General features: G+C 47.9%; 2 protein-coding genes and 4 long non-coding RNA genes across 6 annotated transcripts in view; 3 read left to right on the forward strand and 3 right to left on the reverse strand.

The window, feature by feature from the left end:
* LOC308575364 overlaps positions 1 to 25,285 on the forward strand; it is a 63,289-nt gene that overhangs the window by 37,713 nt on the left and 291 nt on the right. Inside the window, exon 2 of the long non-coding RNA XR_014002815.1 lies at positions 24,426 to 25,015. This is a non-coding gene — a long non-coding RNA (uncharacterized lncRNA). The remainder of the gene's footprint in view (positions 1 to 24,425; positions 25,016 to 25,285) is intronic.
* Positions 537 to 10,314, reverse strand: SF3B4 (splicing factor 3b subunit 4). The gene is made up of 6 exons (XM_081173710.1): positions 10,157 to 10,314; positions 9,168 to 9,296; positions 5,222 to 5,764; positions 3,020 to 3,211; positions 1,344 to 1,514; positions 537 to 1,057 (listed from the first exon to the last, which is right to left on the reverse strand). Exons 1-6 carry the CDS (start codon positions 10,188 to 10,190, stop codon positions 873 to 875), a joined length of 1,254 nt encoding a protein of 417 aa, XP_081029836.1. The 5' UTR covers positions 10,191 to 10,314; the 3' UTR covers positions 537 to 872.
* Positions 10,353 to 13,336, forward strand: LOC308575336. The gene is made up of 3 exons (XR_014002783.1): positions 10,353 to 10,525; positions 12,548 to 12,647; positions 12,774 to 13,336. It is a non-coding gene; the product is annotated as an uncharacterized lncRNA (long non-coding RNA).
* On the reverse strand, positions 13,758 to 14,911 carry LOC308575360. Its single transcript, XR_014002811.1, has 2 exons — positions 14,787 to 14,911; positions 13,758 to 14,464 (listed from the first exon to the last, which is right to left on the reverse strand). It is a non-coding gene; the product is annotated as an uncharacterized lncRNA (long non-coding RNA).
* On the forward strand, positions 15,732 to 17,342 carry LOC308575307. The gene is made up of 2 exons (XR_014002756.1): positions 15,732 to 15,874; positions 16,422 to 17,342. It is a non-coding gene; the product is annotated as an uncharacterized lncRNA (long non-coding RNA).
* Positions 17,761 to 25,285, reverse strand: part of MTMR11 (myotubularin related protein 11) — a 36,538-nt gene continuing 29,013 nt past the window's right edge. Inside the window, exons 16-17 of the mRNA XM_081173545.1 lie at positions 22,216 to 22,497; positions 17,761 to 18,125 (exon numbers count right to left, since the gene is read on the reverse strand). Of these exons, the coding sequence (XP_081029671.1) occupies positions 18,033 to 18,125; positions 22,216 to 22,497 (375 nt within the window). The 3' untranslated portion in view covers positions 17,761 to 18,032. The remainder of the gene's footprint in view (positions 18,126 to 22,215; positions 22,498 to 25,285) is intronic.

Genomic DNA, 25,285 nt, shown 5'->3' on the forward strand with positions numbered 1-25,285 from the left:
GGTTAGCGGAGTCTGTAACCTGAAGCATATGTAACCTGAGGTACCACTGTATATCTTTCATAAGACAGCCTACATGCGAAGAGATGGGGGGTGGGGGTGTGAAAGGGTATTGGTAAGAGAATCTGCTTACTCAGACTGTCTTTAAAGTGTGTCATGCAAATTTGCACAGGAAAGAGAGCCTTTGAGAGCAGACATCCTGTTCATCTTGTCTGATCTGGATGTCTGATTCAGCAATACCCGCTTTTCCTCTGAGAATGTGACTTAATTCCTATACATGTGTAAATGTAAGGTGGCGGAATGCCTCTCTGGAAGCCTGTGTGATGCATAGGCCTCTAGACTCCACTTTTGTGGGTTCCCCAGCAGCTGTTGTTGTTTTTTACCAAGTAAAGCTTAGAGATCACAACTGGTGTGGTTAATTAAGAGGAAATCCACCACAGAAGCCTAAAAATAACCAGCCGGAGCCCTAAGGATGGGTGGGTGCTGGTAGAAGGAGCACTGTTATTTTTTCTTTTTTAAAAAAATAATAATATTAGGAGCATCTTCCCAGACTTTTATTTGCAAATCACATGGCTAAGTTGGGTGTCACAAAGAGGAATTGTAACAACAGTAATAAAAAAATAACGTTAAAACCCTGTTCTGTCTTCCAGGAGGCAATGGAGCTAAAAAAATATTAATAACATGAAGGATAAGCAAAGACCCTCAACGCTGCCAAGTTGGTGGGCAGCCTCTTTTCACGCAGGGAAAGCAAAAACATGAAATACTGGAATGTTTGTCCGGAGAGAAAAGAAAGTAAGTGATAAATCTGAGGAATCCGTGGAAGGAAGGAAGGAAGGATCCTTTTCTTACGCCGGCCTGTGGTCGGGCTGTCTTGCCTAGGGGGGCATGGGCCCCCGCATGGGCCCCCGGGGCGGCACCATGGGTCTCTGGGTGGGCCGAGGGGGGAGAGGGATGCGCTGGTAGCCGTAGGGCGGGGGCCGAGGGGGCCCGTTGTATCCATGGGGTGGCATCAAGGGAGGCGGCCCACGCATCCCGTGTGGGGGCATGGGGCCGGGATGACCTGGTGGAGGAAGAAGAGGAGGTATCTGGATTAGACAACAGCCTGGGAGAAACAAGGGACAGCACAGAACAAGCAAGTGCCCCCACCAAAAGAAGCAGGAAAGATTTAACCCCCCCCCACACACACACACTTGTCTGTATTTGAGATCTGTAGTTCCACTTCATGCAAATTAAAGAACAGGGCATAAGGAAGAAACCAGCTGAAAAGATTCACCTCCCAAAGGAGTTTCTGTACTAAACAGAAAGAGAAACTTGGAAGGATCCTTCCAAGCCTTGTCGACACTTACCCATCGGCGATCCAAAGTGAGGGCCCCGGGGCGGCATGCCCATGGGCGGGGGGCCAGGGTGGGGCATGCCTGGGGGAGGGCGAGGGGGTGGCTGGCCTCCTGCCCCCGGCGGTCCTGGGTGATGAGGGCCCATCCCGGGCATCCCGTGATGTACTTGCATCTGTGGCATTCCTGGAAACGCAGGTGCAGACGTTAGTAGTGAGTATTCGCAGTAGCATTATTTGTTATCTGCCCTCCACCCTAAGATCCCAGGGCAGGTGCAACATCAAAACACAACGTTAAGTTTGAAACTACAGCGGACGCTCGGGATGCAATCGTGATCCGTGCGGGAGGCACGCTCGCAACCCGCAGCGCTGCGTCTGCACACACGCGGGTTGCGATTCGGCACTTCTGCGCATGCACAAAGTGTGATTTAACGCTTCTGTGCATGCACTGAAACCTGGAAGTAACCCGTTCCGGTACTCTCAGGTTCAGCGCAGTGCGCAACCCGAAAACGGGCAACCCGAAGCGTCTGTAACCCGAGGTATGACTGTACTTGCAATTGCAAAAATAAGATGGGTTCTGAAAACTCAAGCGTCAGGAACCAGGGTGAAGAGGTAAGCCTTCAGCATTTGCTAAAAGCTGTGCAGTGAGGGTGCTAGACACACCTTTGCACATCTTACAAGACCCTTAACTGTTTGGCTCCGGGGTGCCTCAGGGACTGCCCGACCCCTCATATCCCTGCTCAATCACTAAGGTCTCCAGGGAAGTCGCTGTTAGTGGTTCCCCATGACCCAGGTGCTGTGCTGCAGTCGATATCAAGGGCCCAGTTCCACAAAATAAAAAGTGAATAAAATAAGGAAATAAAAAGCCCCCGCTGGGCACCAGAAGTTCAGCAGGTAAAGGGCCTGTTGGATCTCAGCTGGAAGTGAGTTCCATAGGTCAGACAAGCCCGCTCCCTCCTGACATTCCAGTGCCCAATTAAGATTTTACTCCAGCAAGCAATTTTAACTGAAGTCTGGTTTTATGATTTTAATCGGATTGTATTCTTTATACAGTCGTACAGTGGTACCTCTGCTTACGTACTTAATTCGTTCCGGAGGTCCATTCTTAACCTGAAACTGTTCTTAACCTGAAGCACCACTTTAGCTAATGGGGCCTCCTGCTGCCGCTGCGCCGCCGGAGCACGATTTCTGTTCTCATCCAGAAGCAAAATTCTTAACCCGAAGTACTATTTCTGGGATAGTGGAGTCTGTAACCTGAAGCTTATGTAACCCGAGGTACCACTGTACCTTGGAAGTCGAATGGAATCCGTTACAGAAGTCCGTTCGACTTCCAAAACGTTCAAAAACCAAACTGTGGCTTCTGATTGGCTGCAGGAAGTTCCTGCAGCCAATCAGAAGCCCCGTCGGACGTTCGGCTTCCAAAAATAGTTCACAAACCAGAACAGTCACTTCCGGTTTTGCAACATTCGGGAGCCAAAACGTTCGGGAACTAAGCTGTTTGAAAACCAAGGTACGGTTGTATTGTACATTGTTAAATTGCTTAGAGACTACAGTAAGCAGTATAAAAATTGTTTAGTTCAATTGAAAATAGTAAGTGCCCTAAGAGGAAGGCAGAGGTCCACTGCAACTGAGGCTGCTGTGGTTATTTTGCAGAGAGAGGGAGGAAGAGTTGCCCCCAAAGGCAAAACGTACCTGGATGCATCCCACCTGGAGGGAAAGGATGCGGGTGGGGAGGGTGTGCCCCTCCAGGAGCACCTCCGGAAGGCGGTCCTGGGGCACCGGCGCCAGGCGGCATGGGTGGGGGCGGCATGGCTGGCGGCATCCCCGGGGGCATGGCTCCTGGTGGCGGCACTGGCGGAGGGAACGACCCAGGTGGTGGGATGCCTGTGTAGGGTGGAAAAGAGAACTGTAAAAGATACTGAAGGAAGAGAAACCCTGAAATTCCATACAACAAAGATCCCACTCTGTTAAAGGGAATGTTCATAAGAGCGTAAGAACAGTTGGCTGGATCAGGCCAAAGGCCCATCTAATCGAGCATCCTGTTTTCACAGCATAGGAGCCAACAATAAAATATTTGTGGGGTTGGGCCCCCACAAAGTTGATGGACATTCGCATTCAGATGGGGTGTGTGATTGATTATGCGGGGCAGGGCTTACCTGGGCCCCCGCAGTATTTTATTCAAGTTCGCACCCGTTTCACAGTGACCAAGCAGATGCCCATTTTGGGAAACCCAGAAGCAGGACCGGAGCAGAAGACAACTCTCTCCTCTCTTGTGGTCTCCAGCGACTGGCGTTCAGAAGCTGGAAACCACAGGAGCAGTGGAGACAGAGGAGAGTCCTCGTGCTAGAAGCCATTGCAAGCCTTCTCCTGCTCCGTGAATTTGTGCGATCCTCTTTTAAAGCCATTCGTGTTGGTGGTCATCACTGCCTCCTGCAGATATGGGTTCCACAGAAGTCCCTTCTTCCATCTGCCCAGCATCTTCCTTTGATATCTACCCAGGCGCACAGCTACAACAGCAAACCACCAGAACAACAGAAAACTGGTGCGCCCTTGAGTCTCGGCCTTGCCAGTTAAAGCGAAGCCTACCACCCAACTGATCAACTGAAGCTTGACCTCAAGGGAGAGGGACATCAACTCCCATTACCTTGCATCTAAGCAATGTGACCAATAGTCAGAGGTTATGTGAGTTGGGGTCCAGGTGTCTCCCATGAAGATACCAACAAAAGGCAAGTTCGGTGATATTCTCAATACCCCTGATGAGATGTTCAACTCCCAAGATAATACTGTATCCTTTGGGAGTGTGCTACCTGCAAGCCCCAGTAAAAGCTTGGACTGCAAGGGCGAAACAGGTGCAAAATGCCGGCACCCTGTCATCTACAACTTCATTAACATCTATCTACAACTCCACTAGCATCTCTCGGTATTGTGAATAACACCGAACTTAACCTTTTGTTGGTATCTTCATGAACTTATCTAAAAGACTGAGTTAAGCATTTGAAAAATCTATTGAAACCACACATTATAAGTTCATCTTAGGCTGGGTAGTTCGCACGTCTCTGTGGCTTTGTTTAATGTTTTGTATTTTTCTGAGAAGGTTGATAAAGAATGTATAATTATTATTCTGTGTATATCAATCACCAACGTGTTGCGTGAGTCGCACTACTTCTATCAGCAGCACAGGTTGAATTTTTCTAGCCCAAAGGGAAACTGGCAAGCAGGACTGAATCACAACAGCACTCTTCCCTCTTCCAGTTTCCAGCAACCAGCCACTGATAGCATTACCCTCTGTGACATTCTTTAATTCGGTAAGTAGAGCCTGGCTGCTGGATCAGGTGAGTAGTCCATTTAGTCCAGCCTCCTGTTCTTACAGGGTCCAAATACCCCTAAGGGCCTAGGAGTCGAGACTGCCTGTGGATCTGGAGGCTCCATAAGGACATCAGAAGAGCCAGACCTGCATCCCATCCTGGCAGTGGACGACCACAATGGGAAGCCCACAAGCAGGAACTGAGCTAAAGAGCGTTCTTCCCCCAGTGGTTTCCAGCTCTTCTGAATCACTACTTTGCTTTTTAACCTGTATTTTAAATTGTTTCTTTCTTTTTCTTATTATGTTTTTACTGAAATTTTATTGATGTTAGCTGCCCTGAGCCCAGCTCTGGCGGGGGAGGACGGGGTATAAATAAAGTTATTTATTATTATCATTATCATTATCATTATCATTATTATTACTACTGCCTGTGGAGGAAGAACATTGCCATCATGGCTACCAGCCAACTCTCAATGCTCTCGAAACCCATGAGACAGAGACACAGGGAGAGGGATTGGGGAGAGAGAGACCTAAATTGAAAAACACCAGCCAGTTTAGAAATATCGAAAGGAAAAGAGGGGGCTGCATACCTGGCGGGGTGACGCCTGGCCCCAAGGTGGTGACAACCGGGGTGGGCACCGAGGGCGGGGGAGGGGCGTCGGCGAAGAGCTGGTGGGGCCGGTCGGCCTGCGAGAGGGGGTTCTGGGCGGCCAGGAGGCGCTCGGCCGCCGAGCCGTGCCTCTCGCCCTTGGAGTCCTTCTTGAAGGCGTAGGAGACGGTGATGGGGCGGTTGCACAGGTACTGTCCGTTCATGGCCTCAATGGCGGCGTCGGAGGCGTCGAAGCTGGCAAAGTTGATGAAGGCGTACCCCTTGGAGTTCCCCGTGTCCGGGTCGCGCATGATCTTGGGGGTCTGGAGGATGACCCCGAAGGCGCTGAACGTGTCGTAGAGGAGCTTCTCGTCAATCTCCGGGTCCAGGTTGCCGATGAAGATGTTGGCACCCACGTCCAGGTTCTTGTTGTGGGCCGAGGCCTTGTTCACCCGGATTGGCTTCCCGTACAGCTTGATCATGTTCATGATCTTGATGGCGTAGTCGGCATCCTCCTCGCTAAGGAACTCCACAAACCCATAGCCTGGAAGGAGACGGATGAGAAAGACGCTCAAAATAGGGTTGCCATGAAATCAAGTCTAAGCGTCTAGTTACTTACGAACGAATCACATATCGACGCAAATTAAGAATGGATAAATATGAAGAAATCTGGAAGGAATACTTAAGCAATTAGGTGGACAGTGGTGGGAAGTAGGGGGAGGAGAGGTGGGGGAAAATTGTTAAAAAGGTGTAGTTTTGGGTATATCAGTACTCAAATCTGAATTGTGAAATTGTGTTATTAGTGTTATTGTGGTTTTTGTTGTATATGTTTTTTGTTGTTGTTGTTGTCTGTATTGAAAAAATGATTAAATATTTTTTTTATAAAAAGTATAAGCGTCTGCTCAGTAATTTTATCGGAACTGAGGGAAGATGGAAGCTGCCAGCAGCGAAAAGACCTTTGGATTGATTCGGCAGAAACAACAATGTGTGAGGAGATGCTGTGAACTTATAGAGGGGAATCATAGACATAAAATCCACACAGAAACACATCATTGTTTGTTTTAACTCGCTTGTGGGAACAACTCAGAGGCTGTGAAAGAAGGAAGGTTAACAACAGAAAGAATAAGAGGAAACCATCGGAAGTGACTATGAAAAGCAGTAGAAGTATGACATGATCAGAACTTGAAGCCTGGGAAGTCCTATTAAAAATTTATAATTTGGCAGAATATTCAGATTACTTGATATGTATATGTATACTTTGGAATATTTAATGTGATTTGATTGGATTGTTAAAAGTGGAAAATTTAATAAAAATGAATTTTTTAAAAAATAATAAAATAGGGTTGCCAAACAGTGAAAATCTGGACAGATTGTAGAGGGGTTTTTTTTAGCAAAGCTGTTGAGCTTTTGGAGCAAAATTTATATGCCATTTTTGAGCTGGTTTTATGGAAAATTGGGCAAATATGGCACTGCCGGATTTTCGACATTTCCAGACAATCCTGGACATATGGCAACCCTAGCTTAAAAGAACACAATGCAGTGTTTGTGTATGAGGATTGTAGACGTCCAAGTTCAACTCAAGAGCAGACCCAATGAAATTAATGGAACCCAAGCTAGCCACTAGGTTTAATGCATCTGCTGAGAGCAGATGGCAACTCACTGTCCCTTTACAAAGTGGTTCCCAAAGATGTTGGTGGGATTACCTGGGGAAAGGTGACCCGAAGGGGCCAAGGGGATGGCAGGGAGGTGCTAGAGGTATAAATCATTTAAGAAGCTGGTACCACTGGATCAAGTTCATCAGTTTTGTTGAATTATTATTATCATTATTGCTGCTGCTGTTATATTTATACTCAGTCTTTTTTCCTGATGGGAATCTAGGTGGTTCACAGATAAAAAACCAAGGATTGCTAAAAGCATTGGCGGGGGGGGGGGGGGACCATCTTTAAAAAACAGTTACGGTAAGCATTGATAGAATTCAAACTATATACATATACAAAATATGTTTAAAACATACAAATAATTACAATAAAAGCAGCCCAGCACCAGCCCTTTCATTAAAAGCAGTCAATTCCCCAAAGCCTGTTGGAATGGGTTCTTCACCTCCCTGAGAAAGGACAAGGAGGACGGGAGGTCCAAAGTCTGGGAGCGGCCACCACCAAGAAAGCCCTTTCCCATGTCCCCAGCTGTCAGGGTGGCAGTATTGAGAGAAGGGTCTCCCCCAAAGATCTCAAAACCCTGGCAGGTTCACATGAGGAATTGTGGTCTTTCAGAGACCTAGGACATGCAGGGCTTTATAGGTCATACGCAGCACTTTGAATTGCGTCCAGAAACAGACCAGTGGATCTGTTCTAGCAAGGGAGTCGTATGTTCCTTATAACCAGTCCCAGTTAATTAAACTAAATAGTTTTAATTGGGTTTTCAGTAAGCGTGCAATTAATCGTAAGAGCTCTGAATTTTATTGTGTTATTATCTTCCTCGGCGTGACAAGGGAATCTAGATCAAGGGAAGGAAGGGAATCTAGATCAAGGGGATCTAGATCAAGGGAAGTAATAGTGCCACTGTATTCTGCTCTGGTCAGACCTCACCTGGAGTACTGTGTCCAGTTCTGGGCACCACAGTTCAAGAAGGACACTGACAAACTGGAACGTGTCCAGAGGAGGGCAACCAAAATGGTCAAAGGCCTGGAAACGATGCCTTATGAGGAACGGCTAAGGGAGCTGGGCATGTTTAGCCTGGAGAAGAGGAGGTTAAGGGGTGATATGATAGCCATGTTCAAATATATAAAAGGATGTCACATAGAGGAGGGAGAAAGGTTGTTTTCTGCTGCTCCAGAGAAGCGGACACGGAGCAATGGATCCAAACTACAAGAAAGAAGATTCCACCTAAACATTAGGAAGAACTTCCTGACGGTAAGAGCTGTTTGACAGTGGAATTTGCTGCCAAGGAGTGTGGTGGAGTCTCCTTCTTTGGAGGTCTTTAAGCAGAGGCTTGACAACCATATGTCAGGAGTGCTCTGATGGTGTTTCCTGCTTGGCAGGGGGTTGGACTCGATGGCCCTTGTGGTCTCTTCCAACTCTATGATTCTATGACATGCAAACCACTATTCTAAATAATGCTTTTAATAAGGTAGGGGGCACCTGGGATAAGTTTACGGAACCAGGGGGTGGTGGTCCCAAAAGATTCGGGAGCCACTGCTTTGCTGGGTGGGAGAGAGGGGTTATTTGCTTGTTTCAGTTTGCACTGTAAGCGACCTGGGATAAATATCATGGAAGGAAGGCATGTGACTGCGTTAAACCACTACCATTTTTACATTATAATTGTTTTTAAATGCACATATTGTTTTTGTATATTTAGAATCTTTTTTGTCCTTTCCTTGTTTCAAGGTTGCAACTGTTTCATTTGTTTTATAATGACTTATTTTGTTGTTGCAGCCCACAGGGGCCTTTTTAAAGGGTGCGTAAAAAAAACTAATTAAATAAGCAAACCTACAGGGTAGGTGCTCTGCCATAGCATAGTGGAAAAGCACCTGCTCTGCATGCAGAACGTCCCGGGTTCAACTCCCAGTGGCATCTCATGGTAGGGTTGGGAGAGAACCTCTGCCTGAAATGCTGGAGAGCTGCTGCCAGTCAGTGTAGACAACACTGTGCTAGATGGGCAAATGGGTCTGACTCGGGAAAAGGTGCACCTTATATGCACAGAAATTACTGACTATTCACCCGCCCCCCCAAGAAGACAATTCTTATGCACATGAGTGAACTGGACTTTGCTGCAAGATAGATGGGACCATCGCTGGCTCATGAGCAAAGCCAAAGGAAGATTTATGGCTCAGGTTGGCCATCCTGGCTGACAACAGACGGGAACTGGAGTCCAACAACATGGAGGGTGCCATGTTACATCCGCTGACAAACGTGCTCCCTCCAAAACAACATGCTCTTGGCATCGCTTACCTTGATGCTGGCCAGTGACTCTGTCTTTGGGCATGTGGGTGTTGACGACCGGACCTGCCTGGAGGAACAGCTCCCACAGGAGAGGTTCGCTGACCTTTTCGTCCAGGCCTCCAACGTACACAGTGGCATCTGGAGCGGAGAGGAAAGAGACACACACATCAGTTGCATGGACAGAGAGAGCAGGCTCTTCAGATATCTCTCCACCAACTCATCCAAACAAATGCACTACAGGGGGGTTGGACTAGATGACCCTTGGATCCCTTCCAACTGGCCTATGCAATTCATGGGCATATAAGCTAGACATGTACACTGATTGTCACTTCAAGTATGCCTGAAGTTAGTTGCAACTTAATAACATTTCAGTAGACACCTGCACTTGCAAAAGCCGAATTATTAGCAATAATTAGCATCCACTACTGCAAAGAAAAATAGCAGCTTAAATTTAATAATAAAAACAAAAGTAGCTTTTAAGCGGTAGTAGTAGTAGTAGTAGTAATAATAATAATAATAATAATAGCGCCTTTAATGTCACCCATGCCATGCAAAACGGGGACGCTACCCCAATGTAGACTGGCCTGACAGTAAGTGTGATGATAAATATAGCCTCACGCACAGCTGAAATCTTTATTATTAATTGTAATTAGCCTCTGTTGCTATTAACAAGAACAGCTTTAACTTCACCCACCCACTTCCAAAACGGGGAAGCTCCCCCTATATAGAGACTGTACTGTTAGCAATAATAATTAGCATCTGCTACTACTACTGATTATTATTATTATTATTATTATTATTATTATTATTATTATTATTATTATTATTACTACTACTACTACAGCATTAATCCCCTCCTATGCAAAGCCCTGCCACGCCAAGAGGGGAGGGGAGGTTTTTTGGGGGGGGCTCCAACCCATAATAGTCCCCCACTTCAACAGCCTCCGCCCTGGAGAAGAGGGAGCTGCCGGGACCTGCCCCCCAGCCCCAGCCCTCACCTTGGTTCCTCTCAGAGATGGGCCCAGCCGCCATCTTGGCGCCACTTTCCAACCACCTCGCGACCCCAACGCCTCAAGCACGACGGCCTCCTAGGAGCCACTGCCGACGCCGCCCCGCCCACCGGAAGCGGCGCGTACTACCGGCGATCCTGAGGCGCTGTCGGCCATGTTAGGAGCGGGAAGTTAAAGAGGGCGGGAAACCGGACGTGACGTTGTGAAGAAGCAGTTCGGCCCTCGTCGAGTTTAAACGGAGGAGGTGAAATGCCCGGTCTGGCCGTGTTAAGGTGAAAGCGGCGCCGCCATTTTGAAAGAGGGCGGGCGGAAGTTGCGGTACGTAAGAAGGTTCTAACGGAATAAACACACTATGAGGTAATTCTAATATCGTGTCGTAATAAGATGTATAATATAATACATACATACATACATATATATATATATATATAAATACACACACACATATATATATTTGTGTGTGTGAATGTCATTTGTTTTTTCACCTCAGGGTTTTCTCCTCAGAAATTGTTAGTTTTGCGACTGTTACTATATTCCATATACAGTACTGTATTTGGAGTATAGTACGCAGTATCGTACGTTAATTATACGCAACAGGAAGCGATAAGGTCGAAATGGCGGTTGGTTGGGGACGTCACTTCCGGTACCATCCCGAGCGTGGCGTGTCCATTCCCTCCCAATACAAAACACACGGCGAGGGAGAGAAAGCGGCGCTCCTTGCGCGCAAGAGAAAAAAAAGGCCAAAAACGCGGGCAAATCAGCGTCGGCGTAGCTCCACCTCGTCCCTCCCCTCCCTCCTGATTGGATCACTTGCTCTCCAGCATTCGAAAAAGACAGGGCTCTGTTTCCCCCAGATTTAGCAGGAGGGTGAATTTGGGATACAGTATATGCACATATACCTTTTAATGAGGGTGAAAGAGGAGAGCGCAAAATATGGTTTGAAGCTCAACATCAAAAAAGCTAAGATCATGGCCACTGGTCCCATAACCTCCTGGCAGATAGAAAGGGAAGAAATGGAGGCAGTGAGGGATTTTACTTTCTTGGGCTCCATGATCACTGCAGATGGTGACAGCAGCCACGAAATTAAAAGACGCCTGCTTCTTGGGAGAAAGGCGATGACAAACCTAGACAGCATCTTAAAAAGCAGAGACATCACCTTGCCAACAAAGGTCCGTATAGTTAAAGCTATGGTTTTCCCAGTAGTGATGTATGGAAGTGAGAGCTGGACCATCAAGAAGGCTGATGGCCGAAGAATGGATGCTTTTGAATTCTGGTGCTGGAGGAGACTCTTGAGAGTCCCATGGACTGCAAGAAGATCAAACCTCCATTCGGAAGGAAATCAGCCCTGAGTGCTCACTGGAAGGACAGATCCTGAAGCTGAGGCTCCAAGACTTTGGCCACCTCATGAGAAGAGAAGACTCCCTGGAAAAGACCCTGATGTTGGGAAAGATGGAGGGCACAAGGAGAAGGGGACGAAAGAGGACGAGATGGTTGGACAGTGTTCTTGAAGCTACCAGCATGAGTTTGACCAAACTGCGGGAGGCAGTGGAAGACAGGAGTGCCTGGCGTGCTCTGGTCCATGGGGTCACGAAGAGTCGGACACAACTAAACGGCTAAACAACAACAATATGCACATATGCAGTGGCTCAACCAATTGGGCTGCTCACACACCATACATTTAAAGCACGAATTTCCATCCACCCCAAATCTTGGCAAGTTTAGTTTACCCCTTGCAGAGCTAGAATTCCCAGCACCCTTTACAAACTACAGTTCCCAAGATAACTTTGAGGGAGCTATGCATAGCTGTCAACATTTCCCCTTTTTTAAGGGAAATTCCCTTATTCCAAATAGGATTCCTCACAAGAAAAGGGAAAAGTTGACAGCTATGGAGCTATGGGCTTTAAAATGTTTGCCGTGTTGCAGTCCCATTGAAAAACAGCAAGATTCTAGTCCTCATGGTGAGTTTTGCCTTTTGTGCAGAAGGCTAGTCTCAAAATGCACTCCCACTTCCATTTTCTTCTTCTTCGCATTTTTACCCCACCTTTTTCTCCAAGGAGCTCATGGTGATGTGCCCACTTCTCCCTATCTCCTCCTTTCATCCCAAAACCAGAGAGACACCACCCAGATTACACAGCTAACAAGCAATATATCTCCCCCGCTTAGCACAAACGCTTGGCTTGGGTGAGCAGTATAACATGAAGAGGGCACATAAAATGGGCAACATCGGCATAACAGTAGTTCCCCAAAGCCCATCGTAAGTTGGGCTTCCACAAATGGGACATATTTGGGCCTGAGGCAGAGATGTCCAAACTTTTTTCAAAGAGGGCCAGATTTGATGAAGTGAAGGGCCGTGAGGGCCGACCAAATTTGTTTTTTTAGGATTTTATCCCAAGAAATAAACTGCCACAGAGGCTGGATTGAACCGACCGGCGGGCTGGATTAGGCCCCTGAAACGGACTTTGGACATGCCTGGCCTAAGGTGAGTCACACCTTCCTGTGTGGGGGGGGGGGTCCTGATTCTAGGGACATACGACAGATGGAAAAATAGGAGTGAGGATCTTCCATATGACATATTTACTAAGAATTCATCCTGGCTTCTTTGCAGGGAGACTAGACGACATTGGCTATTTATAAAGGATTCATTCCGATGTTTTTGCAGGGAGGTTAGATGATGTGTCGAAGCAGATGTCATCCCACAATTTTGCAGTGTATTTCCCATCTCTTTCAATTCCCTCAAAAGTTCGCTCTTTTAGGGAGGCGGGCTTGTTACTGCCGAGCTCACCATCATCCCCTAATTGTGCAATCTGGATTTGAAAATATGTGATTGATTCCCGCCAACAGACAGTCTGGAAACACACACACATATTTTATCCGCCGTATCAGAATGATGCTTCCAGTTTATCTTTCCGGGTGGTAGTAGCAATGACAGAACTGAATTGCATGAAGCTGAAGACGAATTTAAGAGCAGCCATGAGGCTGTCTCAGGGAGAGCGGTCGGGAGCAGAAGGCTCATCCCATCAGCTTTGCAGAAAGACGAGCTCCACTAGGCACCGGTGAACTGTTTATTTGCCAGTTGGCCTGATTTTTGTTTTTCCTCTTCCCTCCGTGGCCTTTTACCCTTGTATGTCGTAGTTATGTTTTGTTTTTTGTTTTAAAAAGATTATAAGCCTGTGGGCACCAGGGACTCTTGTTTCAATTGATAGTGCATAAACCACTCTTGGGAGACTTTTGGGCTGAAAATCCCAGTGCCAAATGCCGTAAATAAATGAATGAATCAACAAACAAATATATTTTCCCCAGCAGCAGAAAACCAGGTGCTTCTGGGAAGTCCACAAACAGCGCTTGTGAATGCAACAGTCCAGTGTTGTTTTTTCCTCAGCATCTGGGATACATAAAGGAGGTTCTTTTCTTTCTTTTAATCTCGTGTCTGTTTAAGGAGAGAAGGTTGCAGTGTCACAAGCCCTGACCATATATTATCCCCTTAAAACAGCTGTAGGACAGTTTGTAGCCAAAGGATGGGGAGGGGGACGCTTTTCCTCCAACTTACAAATGTCCCTGGGAGCAAATCTATTTACAATTACCTGCAGAATTGTATTCACAAGGTACTTATATATTTATTTGAAATTGTTCTTTAGCTTAAAACTGCTTGTTTCCCCATTAGCTCTAAAAGGCTTCTGGACCAAAGCTTATAAAATGCAAATGGAAACATTTAACAGCAAATATGTAACAGCAGCATTTTAACCCCCTTTGCTTGGGGGCAAAAGGAAAAAAAAACACAAAAACCATATATCTTAAATGGAAATACTTTCCCACTATGGATTTTCTCCTGTTAGCGAGGGGGAAAAACACACTGAAGGAACACGACAACAAGACAGTGCAAACATAATATACAGAAATGGATGGAGAGATGTATTAAGTTCCTAGGTACCAGCATCGCATTTCGGCGTTCCCAGGCAACGGCGTACCGAACATAGATACCAGACATATGAAGCAACATTGAATGCTGCCTGACAAACACTGTTAATGAATTTCCAGGGTGGGGGGGGGGGCCTCCTGTTTTTTAACAAGCCTCGGGAAAACCTATTCTTGAGTATGGAGTGGCAGCAGCAGCAACTGTTTTACAGTGGAACGGACTCCCTTGGAAGGTGGCAAACTCTCCTTCCTTGGAGGTTTTTAAGCAGAGGTTGGGTGACCCTCTGTCATTCCTGCATTGCAGAGAATTGGACTAGAATGGTCCTTGGAGTCTCTTCCAACTCTACAATTCTGTGATTTTGGGATAAAGCCCTTTAGAGGACTCTCCAATACAGTGGTGCCCCGCAAGACGAATGCCTCGCAAGACGGAAAACTCGCTAGACGAAAGAGTTTTCCGTTTTGGTGCTTCGCAAAACGAATTTCCTATGGGCTTGCTTCGCAAGACGACAATGTCTTGCGAGTTCCTGCTGGTTTTTTCCCCTTCCCCCCCCTTTTTCTAAGCCGCTTATCAGCTGATCCGATCAGCAGATAAGCCGCTAAAAGCCGCTAATCCGCTAATCCTTCAATGGGCTTGCTTTGCAAGACGAAAAAACCGCTAGACGAAGAGAATCACAGAACGGATTCTTTTCGTCTTGCGAGGCACCACTGTACATGCACACAGCTGTACCGTGTTCTTTCATTTCTGAACAGTACACACAGCAGAAAATTCCACCATTTCTGCCTAGGGGACAATAATTTGTTGGAGCAGACCACTCTTTTTTAATTCATTGTCCTGTTTGCAACAAGGGTGGTCCCTTTATTTAACCACAGGGCAATATCTCAGGCCAGTAAGCAGGCTAGAGGCAGGGGATGGGATTTCTCTCACATACATAACATGCCATTTCTCAATAAGTGCTATTTTTTTTTAAAAAAAAGCTTCTCTGAACATCTGTTTTGGCACCTCTTATCTTCCACACCAAACTTTTTTTTAAAAAAAAGTGACTGCGGAAATGACCACAGAAAGTGCTAAAGAAGAACTGGGGTGTGTATGTACCCCAGAACTGGCCAGAAAATCTGGTTTACAGATTGCGAAAGCATGATTTCCCAGTTTAATAATAATAATAATAATGCTTCCCATCAGTTCTGTCCAGAGCTTTGAGGCCATTAGATTTATTGCTCAGCTTGGCAGGAAAGAAAAATCTGCTGCCGGGAGAATCCTTGGAGAATCCTCCTGAACATTTCACTTTCCAAAGTTTGTTCAAACTTATTTGCAAGCCCTTGTTGCAGCCTTGTGGGTGCAGATCTAATGAGGTTGGGGCCCGCTCAACACTGGATCCCAAAGCATCAAAATATTGGTTACTCGGCAACAGTTGAAAAGGAAAAGTCACCCCACCATCTCTGCTAGAGGAGGAACAACAGGGAGGTCATTTCGCTTCTATTCCCCTACAAAGAAGAGCAATATTCTAATACTGTAGGGTTCTTGTTTGGTTCTTTACAGACTGCAAAGGAAAGCTCACGCCTAACACTGCAGTCTAGGGACTGAAGGAGGTGCTGGTCCACTAGCCAATTTCTCGTGGGCTGCCTGACGCTTGCAAATATGCCTAGACGAAGCAGATATTCTGTGCAAGAGTCTTCTGGATGAGGCCAAGGGGACTCACCTAGTTCAGAATCCTGTTATCACAACCAGATGCCTCCAAGGAACCCACACGCCGGATTTAAGCACAATAGCATTGCCCCCTCCTGTGGTCTCCAGCAGTGTTTCCCAAACGTTTTTGGGCAACGGCACACCTGTTTACCGGAAAAAAATCTCGCGGCACACCACCATTAAAGCCCCGCCCCGTGACGTCAGCGTGCAGCGTCATGCCGGGAGGGACGCACAAAAGTGAAAGTTTTTTCCCTCCCCCTTGCCGGGGTGGGAGGAGGCAGCAGAGCGAGGGACTGAGGGACGGCGGCAGCTGAGGCGGCGGCGGCTGTTGTGGTGGTGGCGGCGATAGCGGGCGGAGGAGGGGGCGGCGGCGGGCCTTGAGGAGCCGTTGCCGGGAGTTGCTGCTGCTGCTGTTGCTGCTGCTCCCCGGACATGCCGGCCTCCTCCTCCTCCGCTGTCTCGCGCTCCTCCCTTTTGCGCGCGCTGCCCTGCCGCTCGGCACCACCACCGCGGAGCCGCCCCCGGCTCGACGCGGATCCTCGCCGCCGCCGCCTCTCGCCGCCCGACTCGCCCGCCTCCCTCCCACGGCACACCAGCCGATGTCTCACGGCACACTAGTGTGCCGCGGAACACCGGTTGGGAAACACTGGTCTACAGCAACGGGTTCAGAGGCATTTCTTCCTCCAACTACAGAGGCAGAGCATAGCCATCCTGGCTACTAAAGGAAAAGGTAAAGGGATCCCTGACCATTAGGTCCAGTTGTGACCGACTCTGGGGTTGCGGCGCTCATCTCGCTTTATTGGCCGAGGAAGCCGGCGTGCAGCTTCTGGGTCATGTGGCCAGCATGACTAAGCCGCTTCTGGCAAACCAGAGCAGCGCATGGAAACACCGTTTACCTTCCCGCTGGAGTGGTACCTATTTATCTACTTGCACTTTGACGTGCTTTCAAACTCCTAGGTTGGCAGGAGCAGGGACTGAGCAACGGGAGCTCATCCTGTCAGGGGGGTTCGAACCGCCGACCTTCTGATCGGCAAGTCCTAGGCTCTGTGGTTTAACCCACAGCGCCACCCGTGTCCCTATTTCCTGGCTAGTAGCCCTCGATCACTCTCTCCTTCTCCATGAACGTGTCTAATCCTCTTTTAAAGCCATCTGGGCTGGGGGCCATCACTGCCTCCTGTGGTGCTCTCAAGCTGTTGTTGATCTCCAAGCCCCCTTGCAGCTGCAGCAGCCAGTGCAACCAGTGGTTAGGCATGACAGCGAGAGCCGAAGCCCTCCAACATCTGGAGGGAACTGTATTGGCTACCCCACATTTTAAGTGTTACGAGAAATGGACATTTTGGGAACATATAGGTCAATACCCCTTAGTGGGTTCTAGGAGTCAGAGAGAGTAAAGCAGACTACACAGAGCTGGTCAGCCCACTCTGGGCTACCAGGTGCTTCCAGGCACTTCCAGGCAGGTGTTTATTATGGGATGGTTGCTCCTCGAGCATTCAGGCCTTTTTTGGGTGGGGGCATCATGACAGTAACATCAGAATGCCAGCAGCCCATGTTATTCCCCGCTGCCCCCCACCCACCAAATTTAATCTGGATCAATGACACGTCACACATTTAAGGCACATGACTTCTCTCAAAGAATCCTGGGAACCGTAGTTGGTGATCTTTAGCGTACCTGACAAACTACATTTCCCAAGATTCTTTGGGGGGGAGCCACATAAATGTATGCGGCTTTAATAAGTTTTTTAATTTAAAAAAACCAAACACAAACCAAACACCTGATGGCAGGCACCCAATATCGCAGCGATATTAAGCCCCACGTCCCTTTGCAATCAAAACAGAACATTTGGGGCGAGTATAAATTCAGGACAGAACCGCAGATGGGTCAATAAGATCTGGTTTGCTGAGCTGGGCAACTCCAGAACAGACACTTGCGATGAATCGGGGCGCGGTTGTCCAGCCACAGACATCAATCCCGTAGCCTGAGTGCATCAGTTTTCTCCCAAATGGGTAAAGATTTCCAAATGGAGCTCTGTGAAAATTGCAGGGGGTTGGACTGGATGACCCTTGGAGTCTCTTCCAACTCAACGATTCTGCGAATCTCTGAAATGTGCATATTGCAACTGCTGTCTCTTCTTGGAAAGCGGGATGCACCAGGTCTGCGTTGGATACGCTGAGGGCCTGCCCCGTTCTTGATGGGGTGGCAGGAGGGAGGTCCAGGCAGTCTGCATGGGCTCTGCGTGGAACGCTTCGGCCTTCTCAAGCATCGTGCCGCTAGCTTCCTCTGGCTTGCCAGTAGTTCAGCCGCTCTTGGAGTAGGTCCAGTTCCTCAGTGAGGCCCACAATGCTGGGAGCGAAGAGGCCGACCTGAAGAGAAAAAGGAAAGACTGCTGTTTCTACAAAACTACTAAACCATATTGCAACAGCAGCAGACAAGACTTCCCAGCTGTGGAATTATTATTATTATTATTATTATTATTATTATTATTATTATTATTATTACAGTGGTGCCCTGCAAGACGAATGCCTCGCAAGACGGAAAACTCGCTAGACGAAAGAGTTTTCCGTTTTGGAGGTGCTTCGCAAAACAAATTTCCTATGGGCTTGCTTCTCAAGACGACAATGTCTTGCAAGTTCCTGCTGGTTTATTTTTTCCTCTCCCCCCCCCCTTTTTCTAAGCCGCTAAGCCGCTTATCAGCTGATCCGATCCGCAGATAAGCCGCTAAAAGCCTCTAGAAGCCGCTAATAGCGCTAATCCGCTAATCCTTCAATGGGCTTGCTTCGCAAGACGAAAAAAACCGCTAGACGAAGAGAATCACAGAACGGATTCTTTTCGTCTTGCGAGGCACCACTGTATTAATAAATTTTATTTATATCCCGCCCTCCCCAGCCCAAACCGGGCTCAGGGTGGCTAACACCAGGTAAAAACAATTGATTAAAATACAACTTAAAAAGAAGATTGAGTACAACATTAAAATGCAGCCTCATTTCAGTAGAAACTCAAATCAAAAACTTTTTGGGGATTAAAACGTCAAATCTTCACCAAAGGCCAACTATCCAAACTGGTCCTACATGGCCAGAAAAAAAGCCAGGGAAGTCCCCAAATAAGAGTTCCATCACAGAAGGAGAAAGGAAAAAAGAAGAGGGGGAGGGAATCAAATTGGCTCCAAGCCAAAGGCCAGGCGGAACAACTCTGTCTTACAGGCCCTGCGGAAAGAAATCAGATCCTGCGGGGCCCTGGTCTCATGAGACAAAGCATTCCACCAGGCCGGAGCCAGTGTTGAAAAGGCCCTGGCTCTGGTTGAGGCTAATCTGACTTCCTTAGGGCCCGGGACCACTAGCGTGTTGCTATTTATGGACCTTAAGGTCCTCCGTGGGGCGGCCCCTCCCTACTGGACAGGGGACTGGGTGAGATGACCCTTGGCAGTCCCACCCAGGGCCGTCTTAAGCATCTCTGGTGCCGTGTTGCAAAGATTCCTCCGCCTCCCCCCCCCCCCGTTTCCCAGAGTTGCCAACCTTTTTTAGGGAGGACGGCGCTGCCAGCGACGCGCCCAGCTTTGCAGGGCTGGAGGATGCGGGCAGCGGCTGGAGGGCAGCCCCTCCGTCAGGGAAGAGGCGGAGGCTGGACGCAGCAGTTCCCAGCTCAGCTGGCCACTTCGTGCCACGGTGGCCACGGCAGGCAGAAGCTCCGTGTGCAGCGCTGCTTCGGCGCAACATGGCGGAGGCGGGCGATGGCAGTAAGCTGATGTTGGGAGGCGCCACATCCAGCCTCTGCCTCTTCCCTGGCGCCCTGCGCCACCCGCCTCTATGGGTAAGACGCCCCCCGGTCCCTCCCCACTCTACCGTTCTGTGAAACAGCAATGTTTACATCTGTAACCCCGCCCATTTTTTGCCTACCACAGACACGTGACCTTTGGGATTACAGAATCATAAGGTTGAATATGATCCTAAGGATCATTTGGTCCAACCCCCTGCAACGCAGGGACATCCAGCTGTTCCTTACGGGGATCAAACCTGCAACCGTGGCGTCATCAGCACGAGCTATCCCACCTTGAAGACTGGCAAGAAGAGGAGGCAGCCCCTTGAGCTGGGAGAAACGTTCTCCATCTCTGCGCTAAGCGGAAAGAGACTTATGTCGCCAGCAAGGACCACCACTGGCTTGGGGGCAGAGGCTTTTCATACCCTCCTTTTAAATTGGCTCCCTTGTATAGGAATATATCAGAGCCCTGCTGGGATCAAGCCAAAGGAGGCCCATCTATTTCAGCCTGCTGTTCTCACGGTGGCCAACCAAGTGTTCTGTTCGGAAGACCACAAGCAGTACCTGAATGCAGCATCAGTAAACTCCCTTCCTGCAGTTTCCAGCAACTTGGATTCAGAAGCATATATTGCCTCTGATCACGGCTGGTAGCCACTGATAGCCTTTTTCTCCATGAATTAGTCCAGTCCTCTTCCAAAGCCATCCAAGTTGACAGCCATCCCTGGCTCCTAGGGGAGCGAGTTCCATAGTTTGCACTATGTGAAGAAGTCCTCTTTTTAATCTTTCCTGAATTTTCCAACATTCAACTTCAAGTCCTGCCGTTAAGAGAGAGGCAGAAATACTTATCTGCATCCACTTTCTCAGGCATAATTTTCTAAGCGTCTAGCATCCCTTGTTCCTATTTCCACCCGCAGGACTTTTGCTTCAGAACTGGTTTCCAAATCCCTGTTATTTATTTCCTCTTTTAATGAACTGGCGCAGGCTGGAAGGGGCAGGATACAGTGGCTGCCTAATAGACGTGGCGCACACTGGCCTCTGGAGACCTAGCTGTGAAGAATCTGTTTCTAATCATGAGCTGCTAAAGGCAGCTATCAACATCAGGAAGTTCACTTCATCTTCTGGTTTCCCCCTCACTGCTTCCACAACCGACAGTAGATTTGAGGATCACTGTTTGCAAAACGGTGGGTCTGGCTGCTGCCGAGTCCTTAACTCAGAAGCAAGGTCTGCAACTTCAGCACAGCTGTAGATCAGCTGATTGAAATTGTGCAAATTGCATCCAAGCAAGAAGCTCTTATGTGTGCTGTGTCTCCTGGGGTTTCCTGGTGAGGACAGAGCTTTTAAGCTCTCTGCTTTGCTTGCTAGGCAAGACCCTTCGGGACGTGAGCTCTGGAAGTGCAGGGGATTCTCTCTCGCAGCGCCAAGGGTTTTGGTATACGAGATTTTCATGTAAATATGGAACCCTTGCAACCGAAATCCCCCCCTCCCCGCATAATACGTGCTTATACTGTAATAGGGACATGGGTGGCGCTGTGGGTTAAACCACAGAGCCTAAGGCTTGCCGATCAGAAGGTCGCAGTTTGTATCCCCACGACGGGGTGAGCTCCTGTGCTCAGTCCCTGCTCCTGCCAACCTAGCAGTTCGAAAGCACGTCAAAATGCAAGTAGATAAATAGGTACCACTCCGGCGGGAAGGTAAACGGCGTTTCCGTGCGCTGCTCTGGTTCGCCAGAAGCGACTTAGTCCTGCTGGCCACATGACCCGGAAGCTGTACGCCAGCTCCCTTGGCCAATAAAGCAAGATGAGCGCCGCAACCCCAGAGTCAGTCACGACTGGACCTAATGGTCAGAGTTTCCTTTACCTTTATACTGTAATAATGAGGAGAAAAACCCTTTTATAAAAGAATCCAAAAGTAGTGTGGATACTAGATGGCACCACACAGCTACAAACCTCTACCTCTTGGGATTCCTACCCGTTAGCTCCTCTGTATACATCCTCCTCCCCATAGCATGAAATTATCATTAATTTTTATCATCACCACTATTGGTTTATTAATCGCCTTCTAAACTTCCACCTCGAGGCCTTTTGTGCATAAGGTAAATGAAACCAAAAACACATTTAACAAATTGGGTTGTCGTTCAACATATCCTCCTGCTTTGTTTCTGTCCGTCTTCTCAGAAGCCACAAGACTGTTGGAGTTCTTTATGACATTTTAGTTAGTGAGTTAGTTTTTTTAGATTTGAACTGCTGCTAGGAGGCCGGTTGTGGTGGGATTACAAACTGTAAAAGTTTTGGAACCAACATACCATACTTTTCTGTGTATAAGACAAGGTTTTTTCTGAGAAAATAATGTAAAAAATGGAAGGTTGTCTTATACATGGATAGTGCAGAATGGGGACAAAAATCCCCCCCAAAAATCCCCCCCCAAAAGCTCAGCAACTCTGGGCAATCTCCCCCCATTTTCTTAATTTTGAGTCCCCCAAAATAGGGGGCGTCTTATACACAGGGGCGTGTTATACACAGAAAAATACGGCATAAATAAACCCTCTGCTTGTGGAACAGCTTCTATTAATGGCGGGACTTTTTGAACCCTAGAAAGATGAGGAAGCGGTTCTTTGCAGAACGCAGGTTGGGTTCTCTAATGACCACCTCTCAACCTGCCCGCGATTCTGTTATTTTGTGCTACGCCTCCGCTGTTTCGTACCTGGGTTTCCGGGCTCCCGCGAAGGTAGCACCTTCTCCACAAGCGGATGGAGGGACCTGCATATGATGGCAGAAGGAGCAGCCCGTCGTGATGGAGGAGGAAGCTCCGGGTTTTGCACTTCCGCGACCTGTCCTGCTCCCTGGGGGCCTCCGACCCCTGAGACCGGCGGGAGCCTTTCTTGGCGAGGGAGCCGTTTTTCCAGGGGAAGAAGTGGGCCTGCAGAGAGAGGGAGCCCTTGGAGAACAAGTACAGGGTCCTTTTCCCAGGAGGAGCGTTTTCCATCTGGAGGAAGGAAGGGGGAAAGCTCAGAACATCGGAAGAGCGAAGGAACCAGGTCTCGGGTCTGATCCTGGCAGCTCAAACAGTAATTGCAACTCCCTGGAAAACAGTCCCAAATCTTACACAGGGCGCTTGGTGTGCCGCTCACTCTGGAATATAGCTTTAAGGGAGAAAATTGCACATAATTTGAGATTTTGACGAGGGCTAGAACCTCCAGACACTTTTTATATGATTTGGCGTTCCCTTAGTACATACTGTATGTATGCGGCGGAGCAGTCTTCAAGACAACTCTCATCTCAAGACTGGAAAAATCTGGAACTAGACTTGATAACGAGATGGCGCTGATATTCTTTTTTGTTTGTTTCTTTTGCATATTTAATACAGGAACAAAAAACACACCTCCCGCAAGAACACACACATATTCTTTTCTTGGACCCGGTTATATTAAACCATGTGCAACTGTGCGCATTCTATGTGCCTGTTTTATATTTTTGTTTTTCATCTTTTAATTTTTATCTGTTGTTCTCATAGAATCATAGAACTGTAAGGGTGGAAGAGACCCACAAGGGCCATCTAGTCCAGCCCCCTGCCGTGTAGGAATCTTCTGCCCAGTACATGCATTTCAAAATGCATGGGTCAGACTAGAAACAGGGATGATGAAAGTCGAAGCTCATATTAGCCTAACATCAATATATAAGTGGCTAACTCTGAAGCAACCAGTTTCAGTCTGGCTGGCAGAAAGCAATCTTAAACACTCTTCAGAAACCGGGCCTTGCTCCCCAAACCCTCATAACTATGGGCCTGGGCCAAGCTAGATCTGTGGTCAGGCAAAGAATCATGGACATAGAGAGACAACAGGACTGTACAAGGGTCCCCGATTATAAAATCATAGAAAACGGGAGATACGTAGCCACTCCAGCAACATATCTTTATTTCCTCGCATCCAGAAACGCAAGAAGGGCTTTCACTCTTGCTAGAAGCTCAGCCTTGCCCTCACCGGTTCTGGAAGGCTCCTATAGAAGAATCCCCTACGCACAGAGAAATAGGAAGCCCCGAACATATATATTTTTAGATGTCCTTTTTATCTTGAGATTCGTAGAGACACCATTGATCCTTTGCTGAAGAGGCTCGCCGATCTTTCAGACAAGTCTAAACTTCATTCTCTCCTCTCAGGCAAAGATCACAAGACGACCTGTCTGGTAGCCAGATTCTGCGCCCAGATTTGTAGGCACAGATCATCCTCTGGAATAAAATAGCTTACTAGGGAAATGCTGAAGTCTCCCTTTGGGGCGCCTCAGGGTCAATTTTTTATGGTAGCCCAAATCTCAGTTGTACGGGTGTATGTATATATCTCAATTTTAACTCATGAGCTATTGCTGCAATCTGCTCCGATTGTATATTTTATCTTTATAACACCGGTCTTGAAAGACCTACATTGGCTCCCTGTACGTTTCCGAGCACAATTCAAAGTGTTGGTGCTGACCTTTAAAGCCCTAAACGGCCTCGGTCCAGTATACCTGAAGGAGCGTCTCCACCTCCATCGTTCTACCCGGACACTGAGGTCCAGCTCTGAGGGCCTTCTGGCGGTTCCCTCTCTGCGAGAAGCCAAGTTACAGGGAACCAGGCAGAGGGCCTTCTCGGTGGTGGCGCTCTCCCTGTGGAACGCCCTCCCACCAGATGTCAAAGAAAACAACAGCTACCAGACTTTTAGAAGACATCTGAAGGCAGCCCTGTTTAGGGAAGCTTTTAATGTTTGATGTATCACAGTATTTTAATATTCTTTTGGAAGCCGCCCAGAGTGGCTGGGGAAACCCAGCCAGATGGGCGGGGTATAAATATTATTATTATTATTATTATTATTATTATTATTATTATTATTATTATTATTATTATTATTATTAATGAACACTGTTTTTATTGTGTTATGCGAGCTGGTCTTTGACCGTAATAAATTATCTAAATTATCTATGTATTTGCCCAGCACAGGGCTCGGAGCCACGACCCTGAGTTTACGAGGATCATGCTCTACCAACTGAGCTAGCCCAGGTGGTCATCCTGAGCTAGCATCCTGTTCTCACAGTGGCCAAATTCTCCTAAGAACCTAGAAGTCCAGATAGACTGTCTCTAGACATGGAGGTTCTATAAGAGCAGTGTAGTTCCAGATTGGATGGGAGACCACGTGTTGAGATTCCTGCATTGCAAGGGGGTTGGACTAGATGACCCTCGGGATCCCTTCCAGTTCTGTGGTTCCTTCAGAAGAGCCCTGCTGGATCACGCCAATGGCCCATCAGCTCCAGAATCCTCTTCCCACAGTGGCCACCCAGATGCCTGTTGAAAACCCACAAGCGGGATCTCAACACAACAGCAAACTCTTTAACACCAGGATTCCAGATTCAAACGGGGAAACTGAGTGGTGCTGGCAAAAAGGCTTCTTATCTGAGAACCTGGAGAGACACTGCCAGTCAGTGCAGACAATACTAAGCTAGACGGGCCCCCAATGGCTTGATCAGCATAAGATACAGTGGTGCCTCACAAGACGAAAAGAATCCGTTCTGTGATTATCTTCGTCTAGCGGTTTTTTCATCTTGCGAAGCAAGCCCATTGAAGGATTAGCGGATTAGCGCTATTAACGGCTTTTAGCGGCTTATCTGCTGATCGGATCAGCTGATAAGCGGCTTAGTGGCTTAGAAAAAGGGGGGGGAACCAGCAGGAACTCGCAAGACATTGTCGTCTTGCGAAGCAAGCCCACAGGAAATTCGTTTTGCGAAGCACCTCCAAAACGGAAAACTCT

The sequence above is a fragment of the Podarcis bocagei genome (assembly GCF_964188305.1).
Source record: "Podarcis bocagei genome assembly, chromosome: 16".
NCBI lineage: Eukaryota > Metazoa > Chordata > Lepidosauria > Squamata > Lacertidae > Podarcis > Podarcis bocagei.